We start from the raw sequence: 18,345 nt of genomic DNA on the forward strand, positions 1-18,345 counted from the left end.
TGTATTTCATAGGCAATAATCAGGCCCTGAGTATGCCAAACAAATATAAAAAGGCCTTTCATGCAGTAAGATGTATTTTTAAATAAATGGGCCCTTTGGTTTGAACATATGTTTTGCTTTGGAATTGGTCTGAGAGCCTTTTCAGACAGGAGCACCACAAACCTATCTCCCTTTCTGCTTTTTTGTGCTGTGCCTTCCAGGCTGTCTCCTGGTTTATTCACCAGGAAAATGAGGTCTCCTGACAAAAGTTTGACAGATGTCTGGCTGCAGCACAGCAGGGAGCAAGGCTGCAGGGATGTCACCACCCTGCACCAGGTCCCTCAGAAGCTGAACTCCTGGAGGTGAAATTCTGCCCTTCTCACAACAAAAACAGCTCCAGGAGTCATTGCAGTGTTTTAAGACAGTTAGAAGGTCTATCACAGCTGTGAAATTTCTGTAGTTGTGTGAAAAATGGGAATTTTGTTTGAGTTAAGAGTGGGTGACAGACCCTGAGCACCCCTGCTTGCTGTTGGGATGGGGATGTCTGTCCCCATCATGTCCCCAGCCTGTCTGTCAGTCACCCCTTCCCTTCTCTGGGCACACAGGTGCCCAAGACATACAAAAGAGAAGCCTGTAAGCACTGGCAAATAGAGAATTTCTTTTAACCCAGGTCTTTTAAATGCAAATGAAACCTAGTGTTAGCTTCTGGTTCCTTTCAGCAGGAGTAATTGGAGCTAAGGTTTTATACATAGTAGTAATATATGCATCAAATCAATTAAGTGCTAGAAATGCTATAAACTGCTCTCCAAACCCAAGTCATTGAGTCCCAAACAGCAAGAGAAATGGCTGGAAGTGAGAGCTGAAAAATAAGAGAAAGGAACAAGGTACAAATATTTGACATTTATCCTCACTACTCTAGGAGATTACATAATGAGTAGGTTCATAAAGGGTGAAGCCTGTATCCATTTCTATCAGTTGGACTTTAAATGAAGCGTGGGAGTTGTAGTTTCACTGTAAATGCCTATTTTGCTGTAGGAACTGCAGAGCAAACCTCCTGCCCTCTGCTAGCAGGAAATCAGAGTTAGATTTTCATGATCTTTTCTGCCCTTTCAGGTTTACAAGGCAAATATATCCAAGCATATGTAGAAATACACACTTAGGTACTCCTGTAATTGGAACTTGCTTGCTGACTGTTGCCCTTTCCATCCATGATCCTTGTTTCTCTTAGTTCCTGATCCATTTTTCTAAACTATTTTTCTAGTAATTTCTAAATGTTTTCTTGTAGAATGTGGACCCTGACAGATTTATATTCTACTACTTAGAAAACAAGGCCAATTTAGAATCTTAGTGTTTAAACTGCTATGAGATATCATCTTCTTTAGTTGCCTGGTGTTTGCTTGTTTTATAAAGCAGAAACTCTGAATGTTATTTAGGAACAAATAACCCATATTAAACTTCCATGCTCTTAGATGGGATTTTTGAGGCTCTTCTGAGGTTCTTGTGTGCTCCATGCAGTTGCTACAAATTCCTTTTGCTTATGGCTTTTCTTTTTTCTTTCCCCTTTGGCTTGTTTGTTTGCAGAAAAAGATGGACAGTCGGGAATACCAGGATGCACAAGGTTTCGCAGCAGATATTCGGTTAATGTTCTCTAATTGTTACAAGTACAATCCTCCAGACCACGAGGTGGTGGCCATGGCCAGGAAGCTCCAGGTAAAGGTGTTGCCAAATGCATCTTCCAGAGTGTTCTTAGTTCAGCTACAAGGTGAGATCCAGGTGTGGATCTGCTCTTGGTACCAACAAGGGAGATTCTTGCAGCCCTTGGAAAGAGCCTCGTGCTCTCTGCAGAACTGTTGTGCTCTTCACATGGCATGGACCCAGTGCCATGTTCAGCTCCTAAAATATTACATTTAAAGTAATTGGAGGATTTTCTTGGGCTTTTCAGATGGGCAACCATATTTTGTATATTATTATTTACTTGTAGTACACCTGCCCCGATGTATTTGAGACCAGAGTGAGCTGTTTGTGGCCGAGGCTCCTTTGGTCACCAATTTTCCTCCTTTTTGCAGGATGTCTTTGAGATGAGGTTTGCAAAAATGCCCGATGAGCCTGCAGAGGCCCCCCCTCCACCTCCCCCAACAGCCCCAGTGGTGAGCAAAAGCACAGAGAGCAGCCACAGCAGTGAGGAGAGCTCCTCAGACTCCGACAGCTCCGACTCCGAGGAGGAGCGGGCGACTCGGCTGGCCGAGCTCCAGGAGCAGGTACTGCACCATCCCAGCTGTGTGTCCTTGCATTAGACAGAGCACAGCAGCAGGAATTGTGTCCTAAAAAATCCCACCTAGGCTGGCGTGCAGGGAAGCATCCCCAGCCTAAGGGGAAAAGCATTCAGCTGTGCACTCAGTGCATGTTGGATGTAACAGTGATTTTCTTCAGGATGATTTTTCTCAGTGCTGATGCTCTCCTTCCTTCTGGGATCCCAGAGTATGAGCTGCTTGATTTTTGGCTTTAGGCTATACTTACACCTTGGGATGTAGAGGGAAGGCTTTGTGGAGGCAGCAGTTACCTTGCCTTGATGGTTTTTCCCATGTTTCTCCCCAGCTTAAAGCCGTCCATGAGCAGCTGGCTGCACTGTCCCAAGCGCCAGTGAACAAACCAAAGAAAAAAAAAGAGAAGAAGGAGAAAGAGAAGAAAAAGAAAGATAAAGAGAAGGAAAAAGAAAAGCACAAAGTCAAAGCTGAGGAGGAGAAGAAACCCAAGGTGGCTCAACCACCAAAACAAGCCCAACAGAAGAAAGCCCCAGCTAAGAAAGCGAACAGCACAACCACAGCTAACAGGTGAGAGCCTTGAGGGGAGAGCCAAAGAGCTTCCAGCTCTGCCCCTAATTCCTGGGGAAGCTCAGTAGTTGTTAATTTGCTGCTGAATACTGTTCCCATTCCCAGACAACTCCAGGGAGTCTTTAACTGGGAGCTGGCAGTGGAACCACTGTGTTTTTACTGTCCAGCTCCTTGAATCCCTGCCTGATTGCTCTCAGATAAGGTTTTGGGGGGGTTGCCTTTTGTGCATCCACCAAGAACTTGCCATTTCATGGCTGCTCCCCTGCTGCTACTTGGGCTCATTGTCACACTTCACAGGGCTAAAATATAATAGGAACACAACAGCTGATCTCAGGCTGCTGAACTTTTTCAGCAATTGTGCTGCTGTTCCAGCCATCTGACAAGAGCTTCAAAGCCAAGAGCACGGGGATGTTTGTTACGAGGGAGTCAGGGGAAAAAAAAAAAAAAAAAAAGAATTCATTGCTGTGTCCCCATGAATGTTTTCATGCTTGACAACCTCCCCAGGCAGCCCAAGAAAGGAGGCAAACAGGCATCTGCAACCTACGACTCGGATGAGGAGGAGGAAGGGCTGCCCATGACCTACGACGAGAAGCGACAGCTCAGCCTGGACATCAACCGCCTGCCCGGGGAGAAGCTGGGCAGGGTGGTTCACATCATCCAGTCCAGAGAACCCTCCCTCAGAGACTCCAATCCCGACGAGATTGAAATAGATTTTGAAACCTTGAAGCCCACAACATTACGAGAACTGGAGAGATACGTGAAATCTTGTTTACAGAAAAAACAAAGGAAACCATTTTGTAAGTCAACCTCCCGGGGCACGTGTTCCCCCCAGCAGCTCTTGGGCTCAGCTCTGGAGTCAGGGAATGTGTATTGAGATTCTCTTATCCACCTGGTGGGTATGTGGTGGCAGGAATTTTTAGAGATTCTTTTCTCCCAAGGAAATGTACAGAAACTTCCTGTTTTTCTCTGTTCTTTCTTCCCATGGTGTCCTGCTGCAGAGACCTGGAGAGCCAATGTGTTCCTCTGCAAGACCTGTGGGATGCCTTTATTACTTACCCAGGCTCTGGAAGGCCCTGTAAAGGTTTCAGTCTCATTGTGTCAGGTGTTACATGCATACATCTGGAAGGATCAGTTTCTTATCCTGAATAGTTTAGCATCTAATTAGGAAGGAAACAAAAAACGTGGCTGGGATCCAAACCACCAAGGCAATAAATGATTTGCACAAGGTTACCTGGTTACCTCTGGATTCTGGGTGTGTCTGAGTTGTGTATTCACCCCAAAACTGCTCTTGCTGTGCGTCCTGATCACCACATTGGCCTCACCCTCTGTCAGTCCAGAGGGTGAATATCAATCTGCTGCTGAGTGTGTGGTTCAGTGTGGGATAGACTTTAATTTGTCCACAAAGGGAATTCCTGCAGCCCCTGGAGAGTTTAGCTCCAGCTGGACAGCAGTAGGATCACTTACCTGAAGTGCTCCTGACCCTCTTGGTTAAGGGAGTTTTGCTTTTAAAATTATGATACAAAAGCTACTCCTTGCTCTTGCAGAGCATCTCCATTCCTTCCTCAGGATTTTCAGGAAGGCCTAAGCAAAGCACAGACTTTGACCTTTCTTTTTGCTTTATTTTTTCCCCCTGAATCCTTCAGTGTTGGCCTAGCTCAGGAAAGGATTTTTCAGAACGGGAAGCATCCTTCAGTTTTGGAACCAGAGCACAGAGTAACACAGATAACCTCAGATATCCACTCTGTGAGCCTGGCATGCCTGAGCCTGGCTGGACTCCTGTGCTGAGTGTTCCCTCTTAGGACTGTGCTTTCCAGTTTTCTTTTTTTGTTGTTTTTTTTTTTTTTTAAAACAGCTCACAGAAATGTAGGTATTTCCTTGCTGGATCAGGCAAAATATCTGGCTCCTGTCTTGTGCTTCCAATCCTGGCCAACACCTGTGTTCAATTACTCCTCCTTTGGAGGAATATTTCCTTTCCTTGCCAGTGTGAGTGTTGCTGGTCCTTCTCACCCTTTTCATCCTGATGCAGTTACATTCCTGTTGTCTGCCAGCCTTTGCCTCAGTTGGTTTTTAATTTGCCTTTGTTTGTTTTGTTTTCTATTTAGAGCAACATAAACCACAGTAGATTCTTGCGTGAGGGGATCGGAAGTTTTAATGGCAGATGCTTTTCTCCTGACAACCTTTAATGGGACACTTTATTTTACAGGGCAGAAAACCCATGTAACAATTCTGTAATTACAAATCTGTAATTATTGACCATATAACTGGCTGGTAAGTAACCTGTAATGACAAGGTTATTAAATGGATATTTCTATCTTCTAAAATACTTTCCAGAAGATCTCTCTTAAAAAAAAAAATTGCATGTTAACAGGATGGTGGTGATTTGATGAGCAAGGCAACTTCAGGTGTTGTCTTCTCTCTGGGATGTGTAGTTGCTGTGTGAGCACTGGATGTTGGCAGTGTCACTGCAGAGTGTGCACACAGATGTACATGCCCTGTAAAATAGTGATGTCCACTCTTTCCCCCTGCATCCTTTGCACTTTCAGAAACTCTGCCTTCCTCCCCCACAGCTGCCAGTGGCAAAAAGCAAGCAGCAAAGTCAAAAGAAGAGTTAGCTCAGGAAAAGAAGAAAGAACTAGAAAAACGGTTACAGGACGTCAGTGGGCAGCTAAACAACAACAAGAAGCCTGCAAAGAAAGGTAATGGCTTTGGCTTTATGGGAAAACAGCACCCCAAAAGTGAACAGGTTTTGTCACAGGGTCAAAACCTCTGTCTTGGGTTGGTCCCTGTGACAGGGACCTCAGGGAGTTCCCTCTGAGCTGCTGTGTGGGGCTGCCCGGTCTGGGGGCCAATTCCTCCTCCAGAGGGAACTCTTCCCTGTGTTAACCTGGTGTGCAGCCCACACCACAGAGCTTCTAACACAGGGGGTTAAAACAATCCCAAACCCCCACATTGCTCAGGATGCTCCAAAAGGTTCCCCTGGTGCAAATAAAGCTTTCACCAGTGCTCAGAGGTGGCACTGCCCCACAGCAGAGCTCCTCTGTGCATCCCAAACTTCCACAGTTTAGGGTAAATTTGGGAGAAAACTTTTGAAGGAGTTCTTCTAAAAAGTAAATTTAATCAGCTTTTTTTTTAAGCTGATTCAGGAGAATATTTATTTGGAGAAAAGTGGAAAAAACCTATTTATTTAATAAGCAAAGCATTTACTAGTACAAAAAATAAATATTATTAAACAATAAAACTTTTTGCTGTTTTAAAAAAGATTATAAATTCAGAAAGTCTCTTTTGTGGGCTGTAGCTGGACTTAATCTCTTATCAATCTTTTTGGTGTTGAAAATGCTGTGGCTTAGGCTTGGCTTGGTGGGCTACAGGTGTGAGCTGTAGGTTCTCTTTTGGGTGTTCAGTTTAGAGTAGGTTTAAACAGGTCTAAAGAAAAATAAAATCTACAGTTTAGGGAACTTCTCTGCTTCAGCTAGCTAAAAACTAACTAAAAGCAAAGGAGAGCTCTGTCTTGCTGTCTGTCTGTCTGTGGTGGTGTTCACAGGAGTCCCAGGAAGAGGGAAGAGACGAGGATCTGACTCCATGTTTCAGAAGGCTGATTTATTATTTTATGATATGTATTATACTAAAACTGTACTGGAAGAATAGAATGAAGGATTTAATCAGAAGGCTAGTTAGGAAAGGAATGGAATGATAATAAAATCATGTCTGACCAAGAGTCTGAGCCAGCTGACTGTGATTGGCTGTTAATTAGAAACAACCTCATGAGGCCAATCCCAGATGCACCTGTTGCATTCCACAGCAGCAGATAACCATTGTTTACATTTTGTTCCTGAGGCCTCTGAGCTTCTCAGGAGGAAAAACCCTAAGGAAAGGATTTTCCATAAAATATGTCTGTGACATCTGTCTGTCTGCAGACAGCGCAGTCCAGCAGCAGGAATGTGGAGGAGTGAGTGCAGTGTCTGAAAACAAACTCCACACTGCATTTCTCTCCTACTTTGCTCTCAGAACCAGCCTTAAAGGTGCAAAACTTGTTATACAGCATGAAGAGGACAACTGGGGATTACCAGCATTGTTCAGCCAGCTCAGGGCTGTGGTGGTGTTCACAGGGGTCTGAGGATGAGGGAAGGGACGAGGATCTGAATCCATGTTTCAGAAGGCTGATTTATGATATATATTATATTAAAATAAAGGCTGATTTATTATTTTATGATATATATATATTATATTAAAACTATACTAAAAGGATAGAAGAAAGTATTTCATCAGAGGGCTAGCAAGGAATAGGAAGGAATGATAACAAAAGCTTGTGACTCTCAGAGTCAGAGCCAGCTGGCTGTGATTGGCCATTAATTACAGACAACCACACGAGACCAATCCCAGATGCACCTGTTGCATTGCACAGCAGCAGATAACCATTGTTTACATTTTGTTCCTGAGGCTTCTCAGCTTCTCAGGAGGAAAAACCCTAAGGAAAGGATTTTCCATAAAATGTCTGTGACACTGGGCAGCAGCGCTGCCGCCCCGTGGGTCAAACTGGGCACAAAGGAGAACAACCCTCGTGTTCCCCACCTCCCTGTGAGTGACCCCACCCCTGCCTGTCCCCTCCCTGTGAGTAACCCATCCCTGCCTGTCCCCGCAGAGAAATCCGGCTCCACTCCCTCCGGAGGCCCCTCCCGGCTCAGCAGCAGCTCCTCCTCCGAGTCCGGGAGCAGCAGCTCCAGCGGCTCCAGCTCGGACAGCAGCGACTCGGAATGAGCAGGGACACACGGACACACCCCCAAACGGACACCCCTGCTCTGCAGTGTCCCCTCCCCTCCTTACCCCTGCTCTCGGGCCACGGTGGTCAGGTTTTATCCCCTCTCTCTTTTCTCTGACTTGTTTTTTATTTTATTTTTTAACTCAGTGTTACAAAAGGTATTTTCCTTTTTTTTTTTTTTTTGGGGGGGGGGGGCTCTCTTTTAATAGGTCAAAGATCTTTGAGTGTGTGTGTGTGTGACTAGACTTTATGACAAATAGTTCCCTTTGCATAAAGTCTCTAAAATTTCCATTTATCTGGAGAAAATTGGTCGAAAATGGAAGAACTTTGAGCTCTTAGCAGGAGATAAATAGAAAATTCTGCAAGGTTTGTAGTACATTTCCCTCCCAGCCCTTCACTCTCCCCAGAATATTCTCTTTTAATAAGCCTGCCTGGCTCACACAAGGTAAAAACCATCTTTTTTTAAAGAAATCTCTGTAAAATGGTACTGTATCTGAAAGATGTTAGCTTTTGAACTAGTTGGTGTATTTGTTATTAGCACTAGTATTCTTAATCTCCAAGTCTACAGTGTGATGAAAATGTCAGATGCTATCATCTTTTTACATAAAAACAACAAAAAAAATCAAAAAAAATTCTCATGTACTGTGGATTGCTAACATGTTTTTTTTTTTTTAAATCTTGCTAGAGGCATAGGCACCTGTTCAGGAAGGTCTTGAAGCATGAATTTAACTTATAAGCACACAAGCAATAGAAATTGGTTGCATTTCTTGGTTTTCCACTCAAAAGCTTCACTTTTCCTGGGGGTTCATTGGGAAGAAGGGAGCAAGGGACACATTCAAGTTTCTTGGGAATGCTATTTTTACCATTAAACAGATCATTTCCAGGAAATGGGGCGCTCTCTATGAAAGTTTCCATGGAATTGTCAGGAGGTTTTTTTGGCTGGGAGTTGTCAGCTGGAGCCTGGAGTGATCCCTGCAGTGCCCAGCACGAGTCATGTGCCCATTGCTGGGCACATCTTGGGCATTTTCTCCATGACAAACACCTCAGGCTGGGCTTAAAATAAAGCAGCACTTGAGCTCCAGCTGAGGCTGAGCTGGCAGGGGAAGTGGAGAGGGATTATTCTGTGTGTGCTTGGGCTTTTTGCTTTTGAGTTTGCTTTGCTTTTCTCCCCTCTCCTCATAGGAGTGAGCTCCTAGAAAGGGGGAGTGCTCCTCCTGTGTCAGGCAGGGTTCAAGTTCCAGGCACTGAAATGTTTTACCTCAATGAAAACAAGAAAGAGGGGAGGGAGGAGAAAAAAAAAAAGCTAATTTTTTTAAAGCTTGCTATTTTTTTAAAGCTTGCTATTTTTTTTTTTAAAGCTTGCTATTTTTTTAAAGCTTGCTATTTTTTTTTAAAGCTTGCTATTTTTTTTCAGCCCAGCCTAACGTTTTGACCTGCACTGCTGCAAATACACCCTGGTTTCAATGTCCCTAATTTCATGTATATACCATGATTTTATTTATTAAACACTATTGGTCGTTTAAAATATAATAAAATCTAACAAAAGCCAAGCTGAGGTTTTGCAGGCCAGCAGACAGGAAGACTTTTAATGAGGTTTGAACCAGATTAAAAAAAAAACAAACAACAACAAAGCAAATAAAAATCCACAACTTTATTTATATACCTTGGACTTCCTACCTACAGGTGCTACAGTCCAGTCTCTTGTGTGTCTGGTGCTCTGTCATGTTTGGTGTGTTCATTTTTAAATTTTTTTCCTCTTCTTCTCACCCCAGCTCCCTTTTTTCCTGTTTTGTACAGATTTTGGAGACATACACTTCAATACAATTTTATTTTCTCAATGGTCTTTTTTCCTCCCCTCTTTTTTTGTTTTGGTAGAACAATGGGGGTTTTATCCTTTTCTAATTCAATTTTAGGAAAACACCAATTCTATAACTACATCAAATTTGTACTCTGAGGGGCAGAAGTTTTATTGTAAATTCTTTTTATTGTAAAGAAAAAAAAATACACAGAATTTAACAGAAAGTTCTGCCTTTGCATCTCCAGCACCAGCCCCTAAAACTGCCTCTCCCCTGTGGGGTAGCCCTAAAATTCACCTTCTGTGCTCTCCCAGTGGTGCAAATTGCTCCAGATTTTATTTTCCCTGCAGGTGAGTGGTCCTGGAGGCCCCTCAAGGCCAGCCCAGATTTCCTTTCACAGCAATTGAAAGAAAAATGTTCTGATTTTTACTGAAATCCATGATTTTTCTTTTCCATTAACAATGGAGTTCAGTTCTGATTTTATTTTATTTTTTTTTTTTAAGTTCTGCCCGTACAAAACCTTCCCCCAGCCAGATCCCTGGTAATATATTTTCAGAATTTACTATGAGGAAATGTAATATTCACCTAATTAAGAGCTTGGGTTTCTTTTCACCGGGGTTGGGTTTCACCTGTGTTTCTCCTGTTGCCTGCAACTTGAATGATCAAAACCAAGGAATATTTTAAGGAATAATTGCAACCAATTCACTGCCATGGCTTTTGGATAAACAAACTCCCAATTTTCCCTTCCTGGGACCTTTTCCTGCCTGCTTGACCCTGAGCTGTGGTGGGGAGGACAAACTGGAGGCGACACAGAAAATCCTGGGAATTTCAGCTCTGGAATCTCACCTGGAACAGCCCCTGGGACACACAGACATCCCTCAGGGGGCTGCCCCACCAGAATTCCTTGGAAAGCTGGAGCCTGAGGGTTGAGAACCAGGTGGGATGTGATGGGAGAAGGCGTGGGGGATCCTCCATCCTGCAGGAGGATCCCTGGAAAATCTGCCAAGGCCACCACGGAATGGGAACAATGTGCTGCACATCTCTGATCCACCAGCTGCAACTTGGGCTTCCACTTCTTGGGAAACTTTGCACGGAAATGAGGTGTTCCCAACCAAATGGAGCAAGGAGAAATCCATTTTGGCATGACTGAGGGAAGAATTTGGTGACTCCTCCCTTCCAAATGCTGTCCTCACACTTTTCCATTCCCAGCTTGTTTGTAGTGCTCTTTATCCCCACCATGTCCATGGGGGTGCCTCTTGTACATCCTGAGTTTCTCCAGGAAAGAAAAGATGTTTCCTGTCCAGAGAAAGTAGCAGCAGTCCTCAATGAGTTGGGAACTGAAGCACCAGAGCATTTATTTAACTGGTTTTTATTGCATGACACGTCAGTCCAGATGTCACAAAATAACTTGGAAACCATCAAACACGCAACGTTTGAAGGACATTTTTAAACTTAAGAATAAAAAAGAAAAAAAAAAAAAGGAAAAAAAAATTAAAATTTTTATGGTAGAATTTTTCTTGAATGAACAAAGTTTAACTTTGTTTTCCAGGGGAAACTTCACTGAAATCAGTATGATTTCATATGTATGCATACACACAGAGTTTTATTGAAACTGCTTTTTTCGGACTAATTCCTGTTTTGACAAAATATCTGACCAGACCTTTCTCAATCAACCAGCATTACTGCACCTTTAAAAAAAAACAAAAAACTTTGTGAACCTTTTCTCTGATTGTAAACCCAGCCTGTCTCGTGGCTCCGTGGGACCAGAGGGAGATCCCATCCCAGCGAGCGAAGGAGTCTCAGCTCTCTGCACACCGATTGTGTCATCCACACAACAGAACCACTGCAGTTCTTGTACTGGTGTGGTTTGAACCTTGCCTACCCCAGGGCTGGTGAGTGTGGGAGTGATGTCTCAGGGCTGTGTCACTGCTGGCAGGGTGGTGACCCCCAAACACACACAAACATTTCTGTGTGTGGAAATCCACAGCTGAGTTCCCCCTGAGCTCTCTTCCCTCTTCTCTGTGTGGTAGAAGCAGACTGCAGTTACCTAATCTAGTTCTTTCTCTGCTTTGGGGACTTTTAGAGCAGTTTTTAATTCTGGTTTTTTTCCTTGTTTTGAAAGGAATGATTTTTTTTTTTTTTTAAAGCTGGGGTTGGAGCTGAGGGGAAGGGATCGGGGCATGACAAAGACAAACCACAACCTTTTTAGTACTGGATTTTAAATTCTCAGTCTCTTCTCAACCCTGAGCAGTTACCGCTAGGGCTAACTGTGGGCAGGCTCTGCATCAGTAAAGAGAAATTTAGGATTCCTTACACAGCAGCGTTATCTTGCTTTGAGCTGCATTTTGTAAAGAAAATGGTATTTGCATATCTTTTTAAAATGTCATTTTTAAAAAATAAATTAAACCACCAGCTAGGATTTGACACAGGCCACTTAGAACACAGCCCTGATACTGGCATAACCAATCCAGAAAGATTTGTTGTTGTATTTTTTTGTTTTGTTATTTTGGGGTTTTTTTAATATTTAAAAATAAAAAAGAAATTGTTACTTTTCTGTATGATGTGCATGCAAATTTACCGTAACTCTTTTTCTTAAAACTTTTTAGTGCCATTTCTAGTATATTCCTGTAAATGTCAGTTATTGAAAAGAAATGAGTCAATGTAAGTAGTTTAGCTTGTTTATTGCAAATTGCTGGCCTCAAACAAAACCGAATTAAAAAAAAAAGAGTTAGAAAGTAATCTTTGATGTTACTGGTAATCACGGACCCTGGTCCTGGGGCATTCGTTTTGTTTTCATAATAAAAAGAAAAATTGTTTGGTGTGTGCAGTTTGATCCCATCTTTTCCCCTCTCCTCATCTTTTCGAGGTGTGGACTGGGCAGTGCCAGGAGCCAAACCCCAGGGTGTCGAGTCCTGGAGTAATTTGGGAGTTGTTTTGGGGAATGTCAGAGTGGGGCAGCTCTGGGGTGTCTGAATCACAGCTCAGTACCTGCAATAAAACTCCTTTAAATCCCCTTTTTTTGGCGAGGGAAACTCAGCTGCTCCCATGTCCCAGAGCAGCCAAGGAAGGGCTTGAGCTCTTCCCTGCAGCCTGCAGGGTCTTAAATTCTGTGAGAATTGCTCCTGATTGAGGTAAGTTGGACTGAAAAGAAATCAAATTTCACTTCTTGGAAGCCTCCAGGAGCTGCAGGAAGCAGAGGGACTTGGTGAGCTCAGGGTGACCTGGAAGGGGAGCCTGGAGCAGCTGTGCCAGTGCCAGCACAGTCCTGGCATTGCTGTGTGGGGGCCAGGAGCTATTTTGGTCACCACAGAGGGTTGGGGTTGGTTTTGCTGTTTGCTTTTTGTGTGTGAGGTGGGGTTAGCACAGCCAGGCTGCCCCAAGGTTAATCTTTGTCTAACCCTGTTCCTGCTCACTGCCCCTCCAAGGCTTCAGCAAAGCTCTTCCACTCTGCTCCTGTAGCAGGGACGCTCCCAGGGGCTGTTTGTCCATCTGTCCCCTAAACAGTCTCCTGTGAGGCAGGTGAGGATGTTCCTGAGGCATTTGCAGGTGAGTTATTTCTGGAGGCGGCCAGCAGAGCTGTTTCTTCAGGCTGGGAGGAGGCTGAGGACACACAGGACACAAAGTTCAACTCTCACTGCTCATGCCTTGAATCCTGGGGCTGCCAGAGGGACATTGAGGGGCTGGAATGAGTCCAGAGCTGGGGAAGGCTCTGGAAAGTGTCCTGTGAGGAGCAGGTGAGAGACCCTGGAGGAAAAGGAGGCTCAGGGGAGATCTCCTTGCTCTCCACAGCTGCCTAAACCAAGGTTGTGATGTGGGGTTTGGTCACTGCCAGGACAAGAGGGAACAGCTCAAACTGCATCAGGGCAGGTTCAGGTTGGACAGCAGCAGCAATTCCTCTGAGGAAAGGGTGCTCGGGCATTGCCACAGGCTGCTCAGGGAGGTTTGGGGTCCCCATCCCTGGAGGTGCCCAAGGAAGGGCTGGATGTGGCACTCAGGGACAAGGAGGGGATTGGGCACAGGCTAGATGTGACAATCTCTGAGGTCTTTTCCATAATTCCCTCACTCAGTGTGACATCCAGAGCTTATCTGGACAGTGCTGCTGGCCTTGGGGAGCTGGAGGAGCCTCCCACAGCTCCCAGCCCAGTGGTGTGGCTTGGCAACCCCACCAGTAACTGAGGGGATTCCTCCCTCCCAAAAGGAAAATGCCAAAAGCTGTCACCTGTGCCAGGGGGGAAAAGAGCCACTCCCAAAGCTGCATTCAAATCATTTTAATGCACTTTATCAAAGAGGCTACAACAGTGTTTGAAACAAGTGCATCACCACCACACAGCTGGCTCACAGAACAGCCACAGCAGCCATCCACAGCCCTGCTGTGACCAGTGACACACAGAAATGGAAAACTACAGTCACATTCACAGAGATGGAAGGACAACTCATCCTCTTCTTCCTGCACTGTCACATCCAGCCTCCATCCTGGAAGAATTTATGCACATTCTTACGGGTTTAGTCTTGTTCTGTAAAATAACTGAATTTTGGTTTACCAGCCACGTTAACAAAAAGAGACTGATTATACCCAAAATAAGCATCTTGCTCACTAAAATTAAAAAGAAAATAAAGTGTTGCATTTCTTTTTCTATAAGAAAAGAAAAATGAACAGCTGGTTTGGGGGATGTGCTGTTCCTTAAAACTCCCAGAGTTCACGTGCTCCCCAGGGCTGGCCTGGAACCCACCTCCCTCTCCAGGTGAATCCACCTGCAGTTCCCAGGGGAGCTCAGGGCCCAGCCCCCTGCTTGCTGGAGTGAATAATCTCCCTGTTCACTCAGCCAGGAGCTGGAGGCCCAGGTGGGTCACACATCCCTGGCACTGCTCCCCCAGCACCCTGCCAAGCCTCGCTGGCTTTGTGGATCTCATTGCACTCGCTTGAAAAAACATTTATTCACTGGGTTGTTTCTCCTGCAGAGCTAGTCCTGACAAAAGCAAGAGGGTTATTTGTGTGCAGAGCAATGCACAGGTCTGCAAAGCAGCGAGGTTTAAATCTATGAGCACACACACACACACAAGGTATCAAACACCAACACATGCAGAAATAGTGCTTTAAAAAAACAACCAGCTGCCTATTGTTTGCAGTGCTGTGGAGCAGGGCTGAGTACACCAAACCTCTATGATTTCACTCTAGGACAGGTGTGTTCTGCTCAGTACATTGAGTTCAGCAAGGTTGAGTGTCTGTGTGTTTGTTTGTAGCATTTCACCCACACGGGAGAGGTGGAAGAGATTCTTCATTGTATTAAAAAAAATAAATTAAATAAAGTGCTTGAAAACAACACAAAGGAGGTTTTAGATAAATAGAACAGAATTAATGAGTGTGCCTAATAATAGGCAGGTAAATAATCCATCCTGAAGCTGACATCAAATGCTGATTTGCCTGGAGCTAAGCCTGTGCCCAGGCACTGCTGGGTTGCACACATGGCCTAGGCAGGACAGAAAGGGCAGAACCCTGAAGAATTTCCATGCTGAACCCTGGGTACATAATTCACACCCCTGGAAGTGGTAGTTCTGTGTTTAACAAAGATTCAGGTGCTTGCTGGGCTGAGTTCCTCAGCGTGATCTTGCCTTGAGCAAGTCAGGATTCAGCAGAAACTTAAACCTGAAAGCAGCAGCCTCTGTGCCCGAGCAGGGCAGTGCTTCTCCCTCCTAAAATCCTCCAGTTAATCGCAACAATCCCAGACACAACTTCTACAATACATGCACCAAACCTACAATCCAACCTGAACTAGAAGTTAAACCCTTCCAAGCTACTGCATGCATTAAAACTCGAATGCAAAGCAAACTCCAGTGGCCTCTTTCCTCCTGCAGCCCATCCCAGGAGTGGCTCTGGGCTCTGCAGGAGTTTCCTCACGTCCCTTAGGACATGTGTGTATTTACAGGGGTTTCCTGCTGTTGATTTCCTGGGCCTGTCCCTCCCTTTCAGGTGGGTCTGAAAGGAGTCAGCTCCCCTGACTCCACAGCTTCTGTTATTTGCATGAGGGAAATCAGAGAGGGCCCTTGGCTTTGCATGAAAACTCCAGCACACATTTCCTACCAGGTGTTTTGAAGGCTTGGATTAAATTCTCAACACATTCTCTCCCTGTTCCCACAGTGAACCACTCCATTCCCTGGCTGGGAGAGACCACTTCAGGGCAGCAATTAAAGACAGAAGGGCAAACAGAACAAGTAATGGCCAGATGGTTTTGGAGATCAACTTCTTAAAACCCCAGCCTTGATGGGAACAGATCTGTGCTCCTGTGTCCCACCAGCATTCCCAGAGCTCTGGAAATGCCCCAGGACTGGCCAGGAAGGGTGGCTGGGGATGGTGCCCAAGTGCCATCGGGTGTTTCTCAGGGCACACGAGCCACTTAGAAACAACACATGGTCCAGCACAGCCCCTGCCAAGATGCTGGGCAGCAACAGCCTTGAGAGCTCCCCAGCAAGGCTGAGTTTGCTGTACACACGCAGAATGGGAGTCCATAAACAGCAAAACCAAACACAAACAATCAAATTCAGCCTTCCTGCAGCGCTGCTTCCTGCGCAGGGCGGTGAGAGGGTGGTGCACACCCACCTCCCCCAGCTCTGCTTCCTCTCCACGTGTGGATTCCCGGGGGGAATTACATAATAGCACAGAACTTGGACTGGCCCGTGTCCCTGGGCACATCCAGCTTGTTTTTGTCCCGCACCAGGATGGCCTCGTTGCCGTACTGCGAGTACCACATGCTCCTGCTGCGGCTCAGGTACGTGTTGGGGGGAGCCGACTCCAGTTTCTGCTGCTGCTGCTGCCAGATGAGCAGGGACGTGTCCCTGTACCTGAGGCGGGCGTAGCCCTCGGACAGGGCTTTCTCGGGCAGGGGAACCCTCCCGTTCATCACCGGCTCACTCATCTGCCCCAGCAGAGCTCCACCTGCAGGGGCTCCTTCCCGAAATGATCCCCGCTGGGTCTGGCCAGGGCGATGGCTGCTGCTTGGAGGGAGGTGTTCTCAAGGGAGAACATCCCAGGGCGCAGCTCTCGGGATCCACGAGCTGCTGGCACCGCTCAGGAGACAGAACAAGGCCTTAAAATCCCAGCAGGCAGCCTGGCCTTGCCTAAAAACCCCTCCAGGGCTTCTGAGAGCTCACCCAGCGCTGCTACTGCAGGGTGCTCCATGCTGGGCAGGGCCCACACGTGCTGTTTGTTGTCAGTCCGTGCAGCTCCTCCATAGGCGCGAGCAGCCAGGCCCGGATGAGCTGAATTCCCTGGAGAACGGCTCCCAGAGCTGTCGGAGGTCAGAGATTCCCAGGCCCGTGTTCGGCCTCTCCCCGCGGATAGACGGAGCCCGCACGTCACGAGATGCAGGGATGCAGAAGATGCAGGAGAAGATGCTCGGCCCCGCTTGCGGTACCCAAGCTGGGGAGGAGAGGGGCAGTGCCGGCACCTCCGGACGGCACCTGCGGGGCACAGAGCGTCACCCAAGGGGCAGCACCGGGGGTCCCCGCCCTGCCACCGTCGCGTTCCGTGCCCCCCATCTCCCGCCCGCCCCCAGAGCCTCCCAGCGCCCCCGCGGGTGTCCCGCACGCCGCGGCCCTGCCCGCCCCGAGCCGCGGGTCCCGCACCGCCCTTCCCGCACCGCCCCCCGAGGGTTCCCCGCGCCCCCCGGCCCTGCCCCGGCCCCACCGTGCTGCGCTGCCCGGCTCGGCCCGGCCCGGCTCGGTTCAGCTCGGCTCGGCCGGCGCAGGCTCCGCCCGCCGTGATGCGCTCGGGAGGAGCCACGGCCGGGGCGGGGGCACCGGGGAGGGAGCGGGGGGCGGCACAGCCCGAGGGGGGCGGGGGAAGGCAGAGGGTACCCCAAGGTGGGTGCGGGGATATGCGGGGTGATGTTGGGAGCCCCAGTTTGGATACGGGGCTCCGGGATGGCAGTGGGGTACCCGAGTGGGGGGTGTGGGTCTGGAGATGGCAGTGGGGCACCCCAAGGTGGGTTTGTGGTCCGGAGAGGGAATGGGGTACCCCAGTGGGGTGAGTGGGGCCAGGGATAGCAGTGGGGTACCCGAGTGGGGTTTGTGGGTTCAGAGATAACAGTGGGGTACCCTAGTGGGGTGTGTGGGTCCGGGGTAGCAGTGGGGCCCCCCAGGGTGGATTTGTGGGTCCACGGATGGCAGTGGGGTACCCGAGTGGGTGCGGGGATATGGGGGGTGATATTGGAAACCCCACTTTGGATGTGTGGGGCTGGGGATGGCAGTAGGGTACCCAAAGGTGGGTTTGTGGTCCGGGGATGGAATGGAGTACCCAAGTGAGGTGAGTGGGTCCGGGGATGGCAGTGGGGTACCCCAAGGTGGATTTGTGGGTCCGGGGATGGCAGTGGGGTACCCGAGTGGGGTGTGTGGGTCCGGAGATAACAGTGGGGTATCCCAGTGGGGTGTGTGGGCCCGGGGATGGCGGTGGGGTACCCCAAGGTGGGTTTGCAGGTCCAGAGATGGAATGGGATGCCCCAAGATGGGTTTGTGGGTCTGGGGATGGCAGTGAGGTACCCGAGTGGGTGTGGGCATCTGGGATATGATATTGGGCTCCCCACTTTGGATGCGGGGGTCCAGGGATGGCAGTGGGGTACCCCAGTGGGGATGTAAGCCCAGGGATGGCAGTGGGGCTCCCCAAGGTGGATTCAGGGATATGGGGTGTGATATTGGGCTCCCCACTTTGGATGTGTGGGGCTGGGAATGGCAGTGGGGTACCCCAAGGTGGATTTGTGATCCGGGGATGGCACTGAAGCCCCCCCAGCGGGTGTGAGAGTCCCAGGGCTGTCACCCAGCTGTGGATGCACAGGGACACCCAGTCCAGCTGTGCTGAGCCCATACTGGGAGCACTGGCGCTGAACTGGGGGACTCCTCCCAAGTGCTGTCCGTGGGATTTCCAGCCCACTCTCCTTTCTGGCGGGTGCAGGCCCCCTTTGTACCCGTGGGGCTCCCCAGTGAGGGTGAGGAC

General features: G+C 47.7%; 2 protein-coding genes across 3 annotated transcripts in view; one reads left to right on the forward strand and one right to left on the reverse strand.

Annotated features, from left to right (window-relative positions):
• BRD3 (bromodomain containing 3) overlaps positions 1-7,703 on the forward strand; it is a 41,870-nt gene extending 34,167 nt beyond the window's left edge. For both annotated transcript variants that reach the window (XM_058818459.1, XM_058818458.1), the window contains exons 7-12: positions 1,561-1,689; positions 2,046-2,237; positions 2,575-2,810; positions 3,315-3,607; positions 5,378-5,506; positions 7,450-7,703. In XM_058818459.1, the coding sequence (XP_058674442.1) occupies positions 1,561-1,689; positions 2,046-2,237; positions 2,575-2,810; positions 3,315-3,607; positions 5,378-5,506; positions 7,450-7,565 (1,095 nt within the window). In that variant the 3' untranslated portion in view covers positions 7,566-7,703. The remainder of the gene's footprint in view (positions 1-1,560; positions 1,690-2,045; positions 2,238-2,574; positions 2,811-3,314; positions 3,608-5,377; positions 5,507-7,449) is intronic.
• Positions 7,704-13,641: 5,938 nt separating this feature from the next.
• On the reverse strand, positions 13,642-17,093 carry BRD3OS (BRD3 opposite strand). Its single transcript, XM_058818338.1, has 2 exons — positions 17,044-17,093; positions 13,642-16,817 (listed from the first exon to the last, which is right to left on the reverse strand). Exon 2 carries the CDS (start codon positions 16,271-16,273, stop codon positions 16,004-16,006), a length of 270 nt encoding a protein of 89 aa, XP_058674321.1. The 5' UTR covers positions 16,274-16,817; positions 17,044-17,093; the 3' UTR covers positions 13,642-16,003.
• Between the last annotated feature and the right edge of the window lie 1,252 nt (positions 17,094-18,345).

This window comes from Ammospiza caudacuta, chromosome 21 (assembly GCF_027887145.1).
Source record: "Ammospiza caudacuta isolate bAmmCau1 chromosome 21, bAmmCau1.pri, whole genome shotgun sequence".
Taxonomy (NCBI): domain Eukaryota; kingdom Metazoa; phylum Chordata; class Aves; order Passeriformes; family Passerellidae; genus Ammospiza; species Ammospiza caudacuta.

Excerpts from the sequence above, each read along its gene's own strand:
- BRD3OS (XM_058818338.1), bottom strand. The coding sequence starts at position 16,273 with ATGAGTGAGCCGGTGATGAACGGGAGGGTTCCCCTGCCCGAGAAAGCC.